The sequence below is a fragment of the Pteropus alecto genome, unplaced genomic scaffold (assembly GCF_000325575.1).
Source record: "Pteropus alecto unplaced genomic scaffold, ASM32557v1 scaffold50, whole genome shotgun sequence".
In the NCBI taxonomy this organism is placed as follows: Eukaryota; Metazoa; Chordata; class Mammalia; order Chiroptera; family Pteropodidae; genus Pteropus; species Pteropus alecto.
This window is the reverse complement of record NW_006431918.1, coordinates 11896959-11916773: the sequence shown is the minus strand read 5'-3', so window position 1 is coordinate 11916773 and position 19815 is coordinate 11896959. Positions and strand designations below refer to the sequence as shown.

The window sequence follows — 19815 nt, the reverse complement described above, 5'->3', positions numbered from 1 at the left end:
CCCTGAGTACACCCATGACCTGCAGACCCCTGCAATACCGAAGTCTTCCAGGGACATGAGGAATGAAAACTTTGTTCTTAACTAAATATAGTGGAGAGTGGGCAAGGGGTGGGAGGGGGGAGGGGTGACTGAGGAGAGTTATAACCCTTAAGAGAAGTTATATTAAAAAAATTTTTTTAAACAGATCATTCTTTAGGAAGCAATCTGCCACATTAGCCATGTACATTCCTTTCCGTTTTACGTGCTTCCAATCTCCAACAAACCTCTCTACTCATTTAGGAAATGTTTCTGAATTAAATATGGTACACTGGACTTTGCTGGTTTCATTACAAATGGTTTATAAACGAACAATACTCAAATTGTCCAAATCAGAGATTGATATAGCTATGCATATGCATTTTTGACCTATGTTAGCTCTCAGGTTTTAATAGTTTTTAAAACATGTTATTTTATAATAAACTTCAGTGTTTCCCTTCTTCTTCTAAGCTTTCCTGGTTTATAATATACGTTAGGGTCTTATTTCATAATGTGTGTACAGGAGAAATGATGGCTATTTGAAAGGGCCCTTTTTTGTTTATGAAAAAAAAAATTTTTCCCCAGAAAGATTTCTGCAACTTTTCAAGAAACTGTAGGAGTAGCCTTTTCCTATGGGAAGAAACTCCATAGACAAATGGATGGTAGCAAACTAGGTAGGAGTACTGAGCATGCTCAGCTGTGAAGTTAAATCCAGTTTCCAGACTAACACGTTTTCTTTAATGTAATGAGCTAGCATTGAGTTCAGTTCTTTAGCTATGGTGTTACGCTTTTATATTTTAACTTTTTTGTCTATTTTAATAGTTTTGTATTGTAACGAGGTGGCTAACTACCATTATAAATAAAATTTAGGAAGTTATATAGTCTTAACAATATTTTTGCAACCCCTAAATACAAAATACTAAAAGGATCTAATTCCCATTAGCCAAATTGAATCCACAACCAACTGAAATGCCCCCATTTCTAAAACTTAACTTGTAGCTACAGAGGCACAGAAGCTCTCTCTACCTTGGGTGGTTTCACAGCCAAAGCTGTCAAGGAATGGGTGAAAAGTAATTGTTTTCAAGTGTGCCCTTTTACAATCATTTGTTTGCTCTGGCTCTTTCAGGGACAAAGGCTATTGTTGAACACATCCAACTAAACAAATAACTCATCCTGGGGTCCCTTTAACAGCTGCCTTAGTACAATGATCTATTTACATATTAGCCTAAAATTGAAACTGAACTCTTTAATGACATAATCCAGCACTATAGTCCAGAGACGCATGTGTTCTACCCAACAGCTGAAGAACCTTGTAGGCATATGATTTTTAGAAATAACTTTCCGTGTACCAAGTGATCTTAAGGCGACATCTTAATATACTGTCATGTGTTTTCTCCTTTTGTCCGCTCATCGAGCCCATGGGGGTGCCTTTTTATCCTCTTTGTTTAGTTACTTGATAAATAAAGAGAAATACAGAAGGTCTCTGTCACCCACTTTACTATTTGTTGATAAGCTATAGTTGTAGGCCACGCTTCACTGTGTGTTCCAGGATTTATCTAACCTTTCTTTTATGGATTTTACTTTCATGTAGCCAGAGATTAAAGGATGACCTGCCAGATGTTATAAATTAGTCAGCAACAGCCACAATCATTACTAGGCATGCTGTAATAACGTTTCGAAGTTTGACATGATTTCCAAAGTACATTTAGTTTAAACCACTATAATTTGATGGTTTCGTATATGGCTTTTAAAAATCGAAACAGGAAATTAGCCTAAATTTCTTCTTAAGATTGATGACATTGTCAGACAAAAAGTTAAGGACCTGTATAGACCCAGACGCATAGACCAAAAAGAAGAAAAAATCCCCTACACACACCAGTACGCATCTGTCTAAAACAGCGTTGCAGCTTGGACTGAGTCAGTTTAATTGACTTCAGTAAGACTATTGGTTCATTGAAACCAAAGCCAGAATGATGGCTCTATCTATGCTCAAATAGGTATTTACACTGCAGACCTCACACAGAGCAAACTGTTACCGTCCTGCTGGGCCGGGACAGCATGGAACTTTACAAAGAATAACATTATACTCGATTTCAGATAATTTATTAAATCCTATTTCCGAAACTTCTGATGCGAGATCTTGTGGCCAGGACACATTCCAAAAATTGTAAAAGACAAAATTCTTTAGGCACTAAAATCAGGCTTCTTCCTGGATAGCAGCTGGGAGAGTATATGGGGATCATTTTGTTTCAGCTATAAAAAATGGAAGCATGCATATTCTCCATAAAACCAAAGGTAATTACATTCCAGTTTTTCAGCCAGCAAAAGAGGTGGTTTCGGCATCCTGCAGTTTTGTTCTAACAGGACTGCTGTCTGATAAACAAACAGAACAAAGTCGAACAGTATTAATATTGAATGGATCTGGTGAGGTCTGCCAGAGTATGGACAATAAAAGACATTTAAAACATTCTTGGAATGCAAATTCTAAGTGTCTGGTGTATGTTTCCTTTTAGAAATCTTTAACCATTTAAGCAATTGTCATTTAAATAAATTGATAAAAATTAAAATGTAAATATAATCATGATTAATAATGACTTTTCTGATTATCATACCTACAACATATTGTATTTTTTTTTCTGAAATCGGGTAACTTCTATTGAAATTTAATTACCGCAGCCTAAAATTTCAGCATGCTTGCACTCAAGGATTTTTTTTAGCTGCTTTGCTCTTTCAGATATAAATTTTGTGATCACCTAGAATATCTTTATGCTATAAAAACAGAAGCCTTACGATGTACTCAAATTAGAACTTCAACTTGTGAATGAAATATTTGCTTTAAATAATACTCTAGAGTTAAAAACGTTAATTTCTGTTCATAGTTCTAAATAATTAAGTATAAATGTAGTTACATAAACTGAGAAAAGGTATACAATTCAATCCCAATGGTGTTTATTTTTAATATGAAAAATCCATTGTTGATTTAGACAGGATTACATTTCATGTCTCAAATATTGCGCAGATATTGTTCCTCTATATTTATTAGAGGGATTCCTGAAGGCAGTTTTTTAAAGTTAGTACTAGACACTGAGACCTAGTTTATCTACAAATTTCTAACCTCAATGAATCAATGACTCCAAAATTGGTCTTATTGAAATAAAAGACCTAATACTGTATAAATAAGGATAAAAGTATGCCTTTTTTTTCATTAAAATTTACTAAATACTATACAAAAAGCACTTTTATGAGACTCTTGTGTTTATTCACACATATAACATACCCGAGGAGCTAGTTAGGAAGTTTTTCCTGGCTAAGATATAATGAATAATAAAAATTGGTCTTAAACCTGCTTGATTCTGCTTCAGGTATTATTTTAATAGGACATGAAAGGGAGATATTTTCCTCCACTTTCTATAACTTTCCCTATGCAATCTCTAGATTGAAAATTTTAATTGAAATTAGAAAAATGTAATTCAATTAACATCTTTCAGAATATCATATTAGGAATTTCAGGAGTGAAATAGAAATTTTTACCTATTACCTATTTGCCTATTACACAAATAAGCCATGTTTTAAAAAATTCTGCTTTACATATAGTTGGATAAAGGTATTTAGAATTTTAAAGTATCAGTCAGCATACACTTTGAGGCAGAGTAAAGTGATAAAGGGTTAAAGGGCCTAAATATAATTGTCATTTAAGTTTTCACACATGAAAGACAAGTAAACTTTGATTTGCAAGAGTAAGAAGCACTTTCCTGCATCCATCCCCTTTGCTCTCCCATCTCAACCCAAGAGACCACTTGGACCCTTATAAAGGCATTCTCTATCATGACATGGTAATCCTTCTAAGACAGTTATACTTCTAAGAAAAGTTATACTTTTCTACTTACATAATTAAAAAAAAAAAAAGTTGGCGGGGGGGCGGGACTCAACCTAACTTCGCATAGCTAATAAGAAGTTTGTTTCTGATTTATGGCTTTCAGATATTTTCTGTTACCAACAACACAGAATGTGGGAAGTTACTGGAGGAAATCAAATGTGCGCTTTGCTCTCCACATTCTCAAAGCCTGTTCCACTCACCTGAGAGAGAAGCCTTGGAAAGAGAACTTGTACTTCCCCTGCTCTGCAAAGACTATTGCAAAGAATTCTTTTATACTTGCCGAGGCCATATTCCAGGTAAAAAATGCATAAATTAAATAAACTACTGCAGAATTTCCGTATAAGATACTTGTTCTTAAATGCTTGCCTATGAGAATATAAAACTTATCTTAAATTAAAAAAAATACCTATTTTTTCCTCAAATAAAATCTATCTCAAAATACCTTTCTAATTACCTATTTTTACCTCATAATTAAGCTTTTCAAATTTGCAACTTTTTATTGACGCTAAAGGGATGATTGTCATTTCAGTCTACAAATAGTATGTTGGTTTTCTTGAAATGTTTTACATTTCTTGTTAAACCAATAATATAGTTGGTAACCTTTACACAAGTTGGATTATCAATCCGAATTTCTTGTTGGTGTCTTCTTTACCCATCAAAGTCAGTATCAAGACAGGCTCCTCTTCTACACAGCTGGCATGTAAGTGGAGACTGTCCACTGACTTTTAAGGTATTTCCTTAAATAAAATATGATTCAGGATCCAAAAGAATAACACTTTACAAAGCATTTGCACACATAATAAGTAATTCTCTCCCCAAAACACCCTGGGAGGTAGGAAAGGCTGAGTCATCTCCATTTGACAGATGAGGAAAACTGAGCCTCAGGAGATGTTAAATGCCATAACCAAAGTCGTATGGTGATAAAGCGATAGGATAGACATAGAAATTCTTATGCTCAGAGTCTCCCACAAATACCTGGTCACTATCATATTTTGGACCCTAACAAACATACAGACCTGGGATGTTGATTAATTTCGCCATCGAAAGTTTAGAAACTTTGGTTGTTGTTGGTTTAGTTGGAAGAATCAACATAGAGATAGAAAGGAATTTAACGAGACAGATTCTGTTTAGTTAGGCAAAGTCACACACAAACAAATCTACTGAAGCTAACAGTTTATAACAATAAATGGCACTGAAGGAAAAGACAAGTTTTAAAAACTCTAGAATGCACTTGGAGAATTTTTTCAAACTGCTATGCACTTTTCACTTTTTTCTCTGACCCAGAAAAGTGTAGATTTTTGTATTTTTTTTGTAGATTTCTCTTAATAACCTAAGAAAACATTTTGACTAGGTTTGCTTGCTTCCTTTGGTGTACCATTATGTGTATCTAAACCCATTCAATGTGAAAATATTATTATTGTCTTTATAAACTACAGCCATGTTTCTAAGGCTTTTCTTTAACCAGCTGTTTCTTCTTCTTTATCACATTCCCCAAAGCAAAGTAGAATAGGTCACGGTTGCCTCTATGGCCTGTCGAGAAGCGATAACAGATTAGGTCCCATAAAGGTTTGCTGCAGATTTCAAGTCTTGAAGGTTTGCCTTTAACACTGTAAGTTGAAAGTGGTAGCAACATTTAACAATTTCATCTACCTCCGTCCACTTGAGATAAAGACAACCATGCTGGATTTAGGGACCCATCTGTGGGAGTCTTCCTATATCTGAAGTTATTTTAGCTTCCAAAACAACAAAAACAACAACAAAAGCAATCTCCACTGTAAGAGAGAGCATAGCAAATAGCTCAGGAGCCAGAACTGCAAGCACCTCACTCCCCAGACCAACATATGTGGTGACGAACGACAAATTTATTTTTCTACAAAGTTTGTATATATGTAAAACTGCTGAAGTGCATCAAGATGTCAAGTGCTTTTGGTGGCCACCCAGGCTGCCTTGAAAGATAACCAGATGAAAGCTCCACTCGAGTGGCGGATGGAGCAGCAAGGGTGCTTTCCAGGGACAGGCTGCAGCAGGCCTCGTCGGAGGGGGCTTCCTCTGTATCTGTCAAATGCTAATAGTCATTCTAAATACTTGTTCCAAAAGTAAGTTGTAATAACACACCCTTCGTGTTACTTATATCGACCAGTGTGTTTTAGCCAGACTGAGAGCCTCGGCACATAGGTCATCATTTCCTAAAGTATGACAACTAAAATGGTCATCTTCCCCTCGGCCCTTGCCCCTAGAATTCTAGAATCCTCATTTTTCAGAAATTGCTCAAAAAAGCAAATTTGTAATATTTTTCACCTTCTTAAGTCTATTTAGTGACATGGTTTACTTTCTCTGAAGTTCAAACTTACTAAAAAAAAAAAACAAAACAAAAACCCTAGCTATTTTGTGATCCTTTTTTTAACAGAAACTAGTCAACATATTTTGATTATCCTCATTAACAGCTTCATCTTTCTGCAAATCAAAAACATGAAGAGGAAGGTACCCTAAGGGAAGTATTTTGCTGAAAGAAGGCAAATGCTGAGAGGGGTTGAGAGAGAGAAAATAATTCCAGAAGTATCTTCATTTCTTTCCCCATTGCCCAAATACATAAAGAAATAAACATATAAACGATCTCTCCCTTTGCTTCACCTTCATGGTTTTAAGAAAGCGTCGGTCACTTTAGAATATAAGTACACCTGGAAAGGTAGCTACTTTCTAGAAATTTTAATACAGAAATATTCATGGTCTGCTTATTTTCCCAAAAATTAAAAAAGAAGTTAAAAATAACTATAGTGAGGGTATACCAGGGTTTTATTAATCGTAATATTCTCTAGTTATGAATTTACTTTGGGAGGTAAATTCTTAAAACTTGTAAAAACACCAAAGTTAAAAAACACACACACACTGGCACTCCTTCCTCAACACCACAGGTCTTCCCTTCTGCCTGAACCATGACAAATAGAGTCGAGGCTTTGCTATTCACTAGATGATAGCAAAATATACTTTGTGGAAAGCATATAAAAGGACATTTATTGGCCTTGTTTCTTCTTTTATCTCGTTATCATAATGATTTTTATTACTTTCAGAGAGTCATTTGTAGATAAGTGTCGTGTGAAATGTCTGTGCACAATTAGTTCAATTGCTTTGATCCTGTTGCTAATGAGACCAAGGTCAAGGATTTGATTCCACCGAGTTTCTCTAGTCCACAGCCACTCCCGATCCAACTCAGATATCTAACACATGTGGCTTATTAGTCCTCAAGAGAGCAAATCAAGAGGGATGGATGAATATGTCAAATCCACTACTTCTACCAGAAAATGCTCTCAAGTTCAGGCCTGACAGTGGGTTTTGTTTTGTTTTGTTTTGTTTTTAATTTTCCTTACCATAATGAACAGCACACATAATGAGGAAAAATAACTTTAGCATCCATGCTGAGAGAAAAGCTGGAGCTTAGAGTCGTCCACAGAGAATATTTATTTACATGTCAGTGTTTTATAGGGTGCTTTGTGGTATAGTAAGGCTGAGTTTATGATCCAGGAGAATAGTTCTAGGTCCAAGATGTTTGATAAATTATCAGGAGTTAAAAAAAATATACATGGCTCCTGGAATAATCAGCGAACTTCCATCATTAGTAGATTTGGTCATAGTACGATGATCCAGGGCAAGATAAACAGTCACTTTCAGTGAGATGCTCTTCAGTGTAGTCTTCTCAATAGAAGGATACCATTTGGTAAATTACACCTTCCTTGGCAGCAGCAAAGTTACCCCGATGTACTGAAACCAGATTGCTTTTAGCTCTTCAGAGAAAAATATATCTTATCATTCACTGTCCACAAAATCAGATCACTTAAGGTAAAGTATTAATAAAAGTATTAGATGTTTCAATTCAACTAATTGAAAAATGCCCATATTTTTATGTAAAAGTCTTTTGAGTTGGCTCCCTCCTTCACACTTTGATGATTCAGTTTGTCCAGATTCTGTAAGCTTGGGGTAACTCATCATTAACATTCTTTTGTTTTGTTTGTTTTGTATTTGCTAAAAGAGCATAGTACCTCTGGAGCTACAGTTTATGAATCGACACTCATTAATCGTCAGATGTTCCATTTGAAAATGATTTCTCATTTCCTCATGTTTGTCCATAGCTAATAATGCCTTATAAAGTAGAATCAGCCATTAGCATTGTTCATTAATTTCCCCTTAAGATGGTATTGGTTTGCAGACTGTAATACTAGAATATAGATTTTTTTAAAAAAGCAAAATCAAAACTTGTTCTGAATTGCACTTTGAAATTTTTCTATAACCCCACAGGCAAATACCACATTAACACAAAATTTCTCCTTCACACAGTTATAAATATATCCATATTGTCATGGAGATCTTCCTGATTGATGAGGCATACACACACACACACACACACACACACACACACATATACATCTATATATCTATAGCTAGTTATAGATATCTATATGGATATGTAGATATCTATATCTAGTTATATAGATATCTATATCTAGTTATAGATATAGATATATCTTCAAAAAAAAGATCTAGCCCAAAACTGTTCAAAAAGTTTAATTTAGCAACTCAGTTTTTTTTCTCTTCTTTTAACCTCAAACAGACTTGTTTAAAACCACTAAACTGCTTTCATCTGTATGCTTAGCTATTAAAGAATAGAGAAGAAAAACTATCTTTTGCAAATAGTGAGTTGTTGAAGATGAGTAAATGCTGCTGCAGGCTTCATTCCTCTTCCCGACTTCTAATCCCTGAATTTTTTCAAAGAAAGATAACCTCCTTCCAGCTGCCTGGACTGTCCCTCCCATGAAGCACCCTTCCCAGCTGCCATGACTCCTTTTTCTGACCCCTCCCATCTCCCCACCCCCACACACATACGCACACTTCCAAAGACATCTGCTCTTACTTGTCTGGTTCCCCAAGACAAGATGTTTCCCAATAGCCTGGTTAGATATCGGCCTTGTAGAATCTGTCTCAGAAATTTAGGGGTCATACGTTTCAGTCAAAAGTTAGGTCAAAATCTATATCAAGTTTTAACCATTTTGGACTCTCAAATTCCAAGATTAGTTTGAGATTTGAAGGAACCTATGTCAAGCTTTTAGTGTCTTTCATATTCCAGTGATAAGCCTTACTTGGTTGTCCCCAAATTCTTGTTCTTAGAAATCCTTGCAGACCTGAATATGTTATACAACTTCTGAACTTAACTAAGTTACCAAGTGCTTTTATCGCAGAATTAATGGGGGTATGATAATCTAATTTGTTAGGTAAAAATCAAGACGTTAGATATAATTAAAGGTACGAGACCAGAACCAGGAATTTAGGACTTAATATAAAGTAAATTCTGGTAGCAATAAACTATTTTATTAGCAGAAATCATCAGAATATGGAAATTAATCATTAGTATGCCCCTCCTAAAAACTCAAGACCTTATTAACTCAAATTGTAAAAGTAATGCCAAAATTCTGTTTTGTCACGGAGTCCTCTTTCTTATTCTGCTTTTATTTGAAAATAATTGTTAATATGCATAAAAAGAAAAAACATCTTTCAGATCCCTTTAAGTAAGTTTATTTTGCATTTTTGATTTGGCTCCTTATAATTTTTTTTCAGTGAAGGGTGGAATGTCAGCTATTCTGCTTGAGAAGATTGAAAGGATATTTTAAGTATAATTTTTGTCTGACAACATAATCATTTTGTGAGGTGCAGGGCAAAGGCACCTACCTATTTGAAAATGGTGGCTCTGTTATTAGCATTAATTCATTGCTTGATCATTGCACAGCAAATCAGCCATTTATTATAGCATATAATAACTTCGTGATAGTCATTAGATTTATTATTTAATCATATGTTAGTGACAATACAATAAGAATTGTAAAATGGCCCAAACTAGTACCTGATGGTCTCCCTCTTTCTTGATTCTAGCATGTTCTTCTTAGGAAGTTATTAGTACTATAGGGGGAAAAAATGCTGAATAGTGATCAGATAAGCTCACGAGTGCAACATATGATAACTGGAGAAGCGTCAAAATAAGTCAATGCCGTAACAAGATTAATGCTGGGTTTGTATAATGTGTATTTCCCTTTTAAAATACCCAATATACCGGCAATCCCTCTACTGAGTATTTACTCCAAAGACTTGAAAACTCATATCCAAAAAGATATTTGCACACCGATGTTCATAGCAGCATTATTCACATTGGCCAGGACATGGAAGCAACCGAAGTGTCCTACAATAGATGATTGGCTAAAGAAGCTGCGGTACATATATACAATGGAATATTACTCAGCCATAAGAAGAGATGAAATACTGCCATTTGCGACAACATGGATGGGCCTCGAGATAATCATGCTAAGCGAAATAAGCCAGACAGAGAAAGTTAAAAATCACATGATATCACTTATATGTGGGATATAAACCTAAAAGCAACAACTGAGCAGGACAAACAAACAGAGACTCATGGACATGGACTATAGGCTAGTGGTTACTAGTGGGGTGAGGAGGAGTGGGGAGGTAGACGGAGAAAAGAGGGTCAAATATAGGGTTTGCAGGAGGGTGAAGTGGGTAAAGGGGATCAAATATTATGGTAGCTGAAGGAAACTGGACTTTGGATGGTGAACACACAATAGAATATACAGATGTCAAATGATAACGTACACCTGAAAATTATTTAATTATTTTAACCAATGTTATCCCAATAAACTTAATTTTAAAATAAATAAATAAATAAAAATAAAGTGAAATAAATAAATAAATAAAATACCCAATACAATATTATTTTATTTTTACTGCAATTCTTATAGTTTGGTTAAAAAAATGGAAATCCCAAGCCCCCCAAATTTTCATTCCTTTTATTTTTGTCTATAGCTTTCCTAGAATATTCATATAATTTCTAAAAATTCTTTCCTATATTTTATCTTTAAAATAGGATGTTTTTACTATGACAGGAAATATTTCTAATGAAGCTTTTTCTATTTTTTAAAGGTTTCCTTCAAACTACTGCTGATGAGTTTTGCTTTTACTATGCAAGAAAAGATGGTGGGTTGTGCTTTCCAGATTTTCCAAGAAAACAAATCAGAGGACCAGCATCTAACTACCTGGACCAGATGGAAGAATATGACAAAGTGGAAGAGATCAGCAGGTTCATAAAAATAATGCTCTTTAATCTTACAAAAGAAAACAAACAAACAAAAAACAACCCTGACGAATCTTGTGGTTTCGAAAGTGAATCATGTGTATTTGTTCACGTCCACAGCTATATCCTCCAGATGCTTTTTTCTTTTTAGTAGTTTGCTTCTCTAAAATCATATTAGCTTAAATGCTATTAATGATTAGACTACTAATCTTCTATTATGAGCTTGGCTTCTTTATGATTCATGTGAATTTTATATTTTTAACTTGAATTTTATGATTGTTGTTAGGTTATGGCTCTATGGAGATATTCAGCACAATTATTATTAGCAAATTAGAGTTTTATTAATAGACAGACCTTTCCGAGCTCCCTTTTCTAAGGTTTAATCATGAGTAAAGCTAGTTTTAATTATAGTCACTGAAAGATGAGATAATGAGCTTGTGAAATTTTAAAATACATACATGTGTTGATTTTCTTTTACTTTCTGATAGGAAGCTGGGTTTGTTTTGTTGTTGTTGTTGTTTTTTCCATTGAAAAGAATTAAAAAGAATTATATTGTGCCATTGGGTTAGCAGCCCTTCATGATTATCGAAAGCATTGATTCCTAGAGAAGTATATTTTGAAAAGGATGCTAAGTGCATCCCCTACCTCCTTCACCTCAAGAAATCCTTACTGGTTTTCTTTAATTTGTTTAGGAAACACAAGCACAACTGCTTCTGTATTCAGGAGGTTGTGAGTGGGCTGCGCCAGCCTGTCAGCGCCCTGCATAGTGGGGATGGCTCACACCGTCTCTTCATTCTGGAAAAAGAAGGTTACGTGAAGATACTCACCCCTGAAGGAGAAATTTTCAAGGAGCCTTATTTGGACATTCACAAACGTGTTCAAAGTGGAATAAAGGTTGGCTTTTTAAATTTTATTTATCTTTGCTCTGGCCATGTTAATTTTATACTAGTGTTATCCTCACTGAAGGAATTTCTTTATAATAAAAGTATGTTTAAGGAGAAAATAAGGAGACAACATAAGGGAATGATAACTATGGCCGCTGACTCGGGATAGTAATATTAAATCTTTAATGTTATTTGGTGACTATTAAGCAGTGAAATCAGATTGGTATTTTGACATGTTTTCCTTATGTAATTGACACGTTTAAAATAATTCTTGATTTTTTAAAGTATTTGTTTAAATGTTGTTTAACAGGCATAATACTTAGAATTGTATATCAGCATTTGCTAGTAGAAACCAAGAGGTCTTTTGGTTATTTTGGCATTGCAAATCATTCTTTACCATGTCTGTTTTTGAGTCTGTGTCATAAAAGATGCTACTTATACTGTGACTTCATTGTACAATGTTTTTACAGGTAAGTCAAATATTTTTATCTATAATAAGCCATCATTATAATATATTAGCGCATCTACTGCCTTCTTTCCCACTTTTCTAATCAGATTCTCATATTAAGTAATCTAGTAGATATGTAAATAAAATTATCATATTTATTTCACAAGGGAGTATCAGTACTAAGAATAGCAGTACTAAGCTGTAAAGCAAATTGTGGCATTCTAAAATTAAGACACATTGAACAGCTCATGACTGTTTTAGAATGACAAAAACTAACTATGGTTTGGGAAGAACTGGTTATTTTTCTCATTTCTTAACTAGAAAAAACATTAAAGGACGATTTATACTCTTCTACTCATATAGAAATAAATTCCTCCTTGCTTCGTTGAGCTCTACTCAAAGGTAAGAACGTTAAAACCAGAAGAAACAAGTTGGGAAAAAATAGAAATACATTCCTGATATCTATGTATTCAATATCTACCATGTAAAATAATTAGAATGCCATGTTATTGGGACCACCCAACAAACCCAAACTCATGTTGTGACTGTCACCAAGACACACTGCATGAGAGAAGTGCCTTATGGCACTGTCGTCTTTTGAGATCATTTGGAAAACCTGTTTAACTCAGTAGTTTCAACCTCTTCCCAGTAAAATTTTTCATTAGAATTCACGACAAATAATCAAAAGTCTCTTAAAATGAAGCATTAGTGTGTTGCACATCAGAGTTCAGTAAATACATTATTCTGAAATGTGTTCTGATAGCTCACTGCCAGTGGTACTTAATGAGCAAAGAATGAAGATGCAGCGACAAGACCATTACTCACTGGCAGTATACTTTTGTTACTATGAAAGTTAAAAATGCTCTCTATAGAAGGAAAGACTGGGAAGAGTACTTTAAAAATCATCACCTATAATCTCACTGATTAAAGAATATCACTATTAACGTTTTGATATATGTTCTTCCATTTTTTTATATTAAAATTAAATGAATTTTTTCTGACTACAAAGGTAATGCAAGTCCATATTAATGTGGAAACACACAAGAGAACATGTTTTCTTATAGCTTTTTTTCCTAAAAAGCTTTAAAATAAAGTTGAAATCAATCCACAGAAACATCTTTTTAGCCTCCTTTTTTTCACCTAACCCTATGTCATGGGTATGTTACCAGATTTGGAAATTTTACTCAAAAACTTAGCTTTTATCTTTTGGGGGTGTTTCATTTCCTTTTTAATGAGACATTTAGGATGACTCTGGTCTTTCCTTTTTATCGTTATAAATAATGTATGTACCGTTCTTGTATATATTATTTAACCTGATCATGGACGACTTTCTTAAAATTCATTCATAGAGCATTACTGAGCCGAAGGGCATACACCGTGATACACGTTGTCAATTTGCTCCAACATATAATAGGTTTTCAACTATTTGAAAGACTAATGTATAGTTTTCAAATATTATTTTAGCAAAAACGTCAGTATTCAAAAGATATTTATGATAAAGAAATGAGCTCAGAATACTTGAAACTTTTGTTATGAGAAACAGAAAAACTGATGTTCTTATTTCTACTTTAGCTGCCTAAAGAATGTCCTCCTTTTAATTAGAGTTACTTCAGAGTCCCTCTTTCTTAATGTGTGCCTGTTCGCTGGGACATTGAATGAAAGTGTATCTTCTCTGACACTGAGACATTGCATAATTGCCACAGTAAAGAGGTACCAGCTGGTCGTGACAGTGCCATGGGTCTGCCGTGCCCCCGTTGTAGGAATTCTGCAGAAGTCCCTATGTCTTCCTCTCTTAGGAGAGCTCCAGGGCTTCCGGGGCTTAAAATAGACTTCAAAATCCATCATGTTACCTATGTAGAATAAGTTACATAATATGACATCTTTTAAAGTGCAACATTTCGAATTCCCTTAGTATTTGGTACTTGTGATGTCAATAAGATTCAAATCTATCACGTGGATGATAGATCTGAGTGGACAGTGGATAGTGAGTAATGAGACCACATCCTTATCACCTCAAGGAGCCTTTATCTCAGGCTCCATGGACGCCTGTCACAAATCATGGATTGGAAGCATTAGAAGAGGCTACTGTTGGTATGATGGAGTGGATGCCAGTCTGTTCATGAGTTGATCATATCATTTATTTTTGTGGTATGCCCCTGAGAGACTTCTGAAGTGAAAACATTTTCACAGCTATTTCACAGTAATTTTTCAGGCTTCTTGATATATATATATGTAGTTATATGTCGTTATATATAACGATATATAACTATATATAACTATATATATATAACGATATATAACTATATATATAGTTATATATAACGATATATAACTATATATATATATAGTTAACTTGATGACTATATATATAGTTAGTGTGTTCAGAGTAATATTCCATATTTGTCAACAATCACTTTGCATAAGTAATGCAAATAGGAATTTTCATATATGGTACGTGTCACTTCTTTACTATTTCAGTTCGAAAATCTCAAGAGAAGGAATAAAGCTATTTTAACAGACCACAGTATTGATTATAATAGTCAGATCACAGAATTAATACTATATACTAAACCCAACCTTCATATGGTTGAAATGAAAACAAGACAAACCATAGTAGGATCCCCCGTGATATTAGTAAATGACCAGCATGAGTCTATTAAATTGGAATTTAAATTCCTCCATAAAGAGGAATTCCTGTTATAAGAGTTTCTAAAGCTTGTGCTGGCTGTAAGGGAATCTGGAATTCCTTTTCTGCTAATTGTCAATTAAGAATTGACAGTGGTTTCTGTCACTTGATAAAGGACTGATCTTTTTGTGGCAAAGACCTGGACTTGGTTGATCTCCTTAAACCTCTACCAGCCGTGATTCTTATAGCCACCAGCTCTCCCGTAAATGAGTCTGGACTGAAGCTGAGCGTGATGTCTTACTTTTAAACACCCACATTGTAGGAGACTTCAGTACCCTGTGAGTTAAAGCTATATGCAGAAATGCAAAACACAAGCTAAAGGATTGACTTCTTTTTGCTACAGGAAATAAATTGTGGAGTTGGATTAATGGAATAAGTTATATGCCATATGAACCAAAACTGCCATTTCACTTAGGAAGAGATATTCCATTTGCAACAGCTCACATCCTAGAAGATTGAGCTTTGTGAAATTGCCAAGTAAAGAGTCAGTTAGAAATATGTTTTTAAAACGTGTAGCGATTTGATAGATCTTTGGTGACAGTGCACTGTACAAGCTAACCACCAATATTGACACTGTGAAGAATGCCTCAAGTGTCCAACTAGTGAGCAACCTAAAATGTTTGTGTGTGGCGGGTGGGTGGGAACACATGTGCATTGTTCTTTGTTATTGTTTTATCCCAAAGGGGGAAATACCAAGTTACTATTGATTTGAAATCTTTAAATTGAACATATGTCTGAATTCTGAATCAGAACTTCTGGCAAGTACTCGAAGCAGCTTTATCTATCTGAAATCCTTGGGAATGATAGACCAGCGATTCTCAAGAATGACTGCACAGTTAAATTGCCTGGCAGCTTTAAAAAATTCCACCGCCAAAATTAAATCAGAATAGCTGGGGTTGGAACCCAGACATCGGTTCATTTTTAAAGAGTTTTCAGGTGATTTCAACCTGCAGCCAGTTTGAAAAGCACAGGTCGAAACCGAGCCAAACCCCTGGCTCAGTTATATACAGAATGAGACACGTTTTCTCTGCCCAGTCTAGGCCCAAGTCCTTTCACTGAAATGACCACTGGGATCAAATGGTGCAACACCCGTTGTCATCTCTCCTGTACCTTTAGTCCTTTGTTTGGCCTCTGCATATTACTTGTCCACTTTGAGTGAGGAGATGAGTTAACTCTGGCAGCATGTAAGATTCTCGATATAAAGTTTTGAAAAATGGTATTTAAAAATCTCAACAATTAATTCTAATGGGACAATTGCTCTACCCACTAAATTTTTCCTGTTTTTGTTCCTTCTGGAAGTCCAGTATTCAGCTAGTTGGCAACACTGTTATCATTCCTGTTCCTTAAATATATAGTTTGCTATAAGACCTGAAGAAAAATGACAAGGACGTCAGAAGTTTCTCTAGTGTAATTTCACCAAACCTTCTGATTACCAAGGATCTGCAAGTCAGCCTTAGCTTTGTGTGTGTGCAGCAGTAAAAACGAGCCTGCACCTGTCAGCTACAGGGTGGCCCCTCGAGGAGACCAACGAGCACTGATCTCTGCCCCTGAGTTCTCATGAGCAGGCGGAGGACGGGGAGGCTCACAGCCACAGCAGCCCTTTCGGCTTGCAGCGTGCAGCAGACAAAGCCGAAAGACTTGTCTATCATTGGAACAAGTGTGACTGGACTCCTGTCCCTCTCTATCTACTTGGATCCTCATTTCAAAAGATGCTTTTTGAAGCGGTCCTTTTACCGGGGGGGAGGAGAGGACGTAAGGCTGAAAGCTGCTGATTGTCCGGGTGACTGAACCCATTGAGGGGAGGCCCTTGAGAGACAGCAGCCGGGGCGCCCGGGAGGCACGGGAGCATGTGGGGAGGACGCAGGGTGTGCCGGGGCAAGCCCGACGGGGCAGCCCCTGACTCACGTGCTTGTAAATCACACGCATAATCATGAGCATCGAAAGTTTGGTAAAGTCCAAGGGCTCATCGGCCAGTTGGGGCTGATGTCTGCTTTTCTGAAGTTGGTTAGAGACCTAACCTTTATCTTTAACTTGTGATTTTGTGGGCAGCCCAAGAGATGTTAGTGTATTTCTGTTAAAGTGAACTGAATCTCGATGTAAGTTAGAAGCAGTTTACTTTAGAAGACTAGTATCGAAAAGATAGCAATCACACATGTGCAGGTGGCACCAGGTGTCAAGTGCTTCTTCAGGAAAGTCGTTGGAACTCTGCTTTTAAGCGTGCTTTATGTTCAAAGAAAGCATGTGTTCGGTTGAAAGAAAGCAAAGTACATGTGGCAAATATTACCACATGGAAGAATCACTGTTCTGCAATGTTTTCGTACATGGGACATTTTAAGAGTTTTTGACATATCAAATTACTGCATTAGAAGTTATTAAACTGCATCCAAAAGAGAATTGCTAGAGTCATGGAAATAACCACTAGATAAGTTCATTTTAAAAATGGTAGAAAATTAATTGTTTGTCTTACCCAAAACAAAAACTTTTAAATGCTTTTTTTTTTTTTTTGTAGTTTAAAATTCTGGTTTCAAACCATTACGTTAAATTAAAATGTACGCAAAATGTAGATCTATGAGTAAAATTTTGACTGCAGTTATTTTTTTATCAAGGTAGTAATGCTATGGTATTAAACGCAACTACCTTTATTTTACTGAGTATTGCTGACACTTTACATCAAAATGCCCTGGACTCTGTGAAATATGTGTTCAGTATTAAATCAATTTTCATTTTAAATTTGAATGTCCACAGAGTAAAGCAAAAAGTCCCTTAGCGATGTGAGATAATCTCAGTGTAATTTTCTGTTTAGTGAAGTTAGTTTTCATTTCTGGTGTTCTTATTGATCTGCAATTCTATTGATAAGACATTTTTTATAAATATAAATATGAATGTGTATATATATGGTATATGCCAGTGTAAGCCAGTTTAATTTATAAATTATTTCCATCGTGCGTCATATTTTTTACTAAAGTGACGACGCGGTGTCCCTCCAGTTAAGCAGAGAAAGGCCTGCCTTTTCCTACATTGTAGGTCCCATAAGTCACAGCTGAGGTGAGGAAAGTTTTTACATTAATGTCTTTATATTTCTCTAAGACTTGAAGGGCAGAGGAAATAGAGTCTATAAATCTGACAAGCCCTATAGTAATCATTTAAAACAAGTGAAAAACCAAGAAATCTGGACCCTAATAAGGTCTCTGCCGAATGTGGCAGCTACCATCTCACTGTACCTGAGTAGAAAGAGAAAGACTTTTGGATGATATTAGTTGCTGTCGCTTTCCAGCAGTGGTTTTATCTAATGAAAAGGAAATAGCGTGCATCACACAACTACCTCTAAATAGTACGTAGGACAGCACTCTCATTTAGAGACATTCGATAACTTTTCTTTCTCAATGCCACAATCTGCTGTCATACTCTGGTCTGCTTTCTTACTAATTATAACCACATTTTTTAAGCCCTTACTTTAAGCCATTATATAGATTACTTTTGTAATCCTTACAGTAACCCTGTGGGGCAGGAATCAATATCCCATTTCACAGATGAAGAGACTGAGGCCCCAAAGTTAATGAAACTGCCCAAGATAACAGCTAGACATCATCAGAGCCGATTTCCAAGGCAGCTGTCTGATGCCATGTTCTCAACCACGGTGCTCTGCTGCTCTAAGCCTTTGATCAGCTTCGGTGCATGGGAGGAAAGGCTGAGTGAGATGCATGTTCAAGAAACAGAGATTGGTGACGGTTGGTGTTAGCACGCTCAGTGCTGCTCGTCCTGACAGTGCCGATGCTGAGGGTTTAGCTCTAGAGTCAAGTACACAGACTTGGGTTCCAGGCACTGCATCCGCACCGTATGCTGGTTGTTTGGCCCTAGGCACATTATTTAACCCCTCTAGGCTTAGTTTCTTCACCTGTAGAATAGAGAGAATAAACGGTTGCTCCTAACACTTTACATTCAGACCACACATAGCTGTTCTCATCATCTATCTTACTAACATGAAAAGGAGAGGAAGAAAAAGAAACCATGCCAGCCCCAGAGTGACTCACGAGCTCAGTGGCCACTGTGAACTATGCTCCCTGGTATCAACAGGCCCCCTGGTATCAATACGGGATTGAATGATAACATATGGAAATTCTGTGACAGTGTTAGCATTTGCACCGATATTATATGGCGACCCCATGGAATCAAAAGTTATAGCGATGTATGTGTATGGGTTTTCCTTCCTTCAAACAGATAAATCTAGAATATACTTCTGTTTAAATGTATAACTACAGAAAGACAACACCTTCATCTTTACAGCCTCGCCTTTTAACACAGGTGCACGGCATTGCTACCTACCTCCTTATGCAAAAGCCCCCAGTTCCGGAGTTTGTCAGGGCACGTGCTGAACAGTGACTAAGCACAAAGGAGTCCAGCAGCAACCTTTCATCAGAATTCCCTTGCTTTCATAATAGTTTTTCTCAACCCGGATAGTATAGTCATGTATGTCTTTCTGTGTGTTTATTTTGGAACACGGTTTGTGTCCCTCTGCCCGAGAGTTAATAAATTGTAGTATTTGCAAAGGAAATATACTAGGACTGAAAACTAAGAAGGCACATGTTTTTGCCACTAGCCACTATCGTCCAAAACAAAGCACAAATCTAGAATCTCGGGACCTGGGAGGGGAGTAATTAGGCAATGTTGCTGTAAAATTAACAGTAATGTCATGATATAGAGAGCGTATTACTCAACAATAATTTTTTTTTTTTTTTAAAGCAGATCAGTAAAATGTTCCAGGAAGTCAGGGAAGGGAGA

The 19815-nt window shown here is 35.9% G+C and overlaps 2 protein-coding genes across 2 annotated transcripts in view; one reads left to right on the top strand and one right to left on the bottom strand.

The window, feature by feature from the left end:
- Positions 1-19815, bottom strand: part of ANAPC10 (anaphase promoting complex subunit 10) — a 261204-nt gene that overhangs the window by 7012 nt on the left and 234377 nt on the right. The gene's annotated exons all lie outside the window — the stretch shown is intronic.
- HHIP (hedgehog interacting protein) overlaps positions 1-19815 on the top strand; it is an 83097-nt gene that overhangs the window by 4062 nt on the left and 59220 nt on the right. The window contains exons 2-4 of the mRNA XM_006906292.1: positions 3996-4188; positions 10868-11024; positions 11711-11912. Of these exons, the coding sequence (XP_006906354.1) occupies positions 3996-4188; positions 10868-11024; positions 11711-11912 (552 nt within the window). The remainder of the gene's footprint in view (positions 1-3995; positions 4189-10867; positions 11025-11710; positions 11913-19815) is intronic.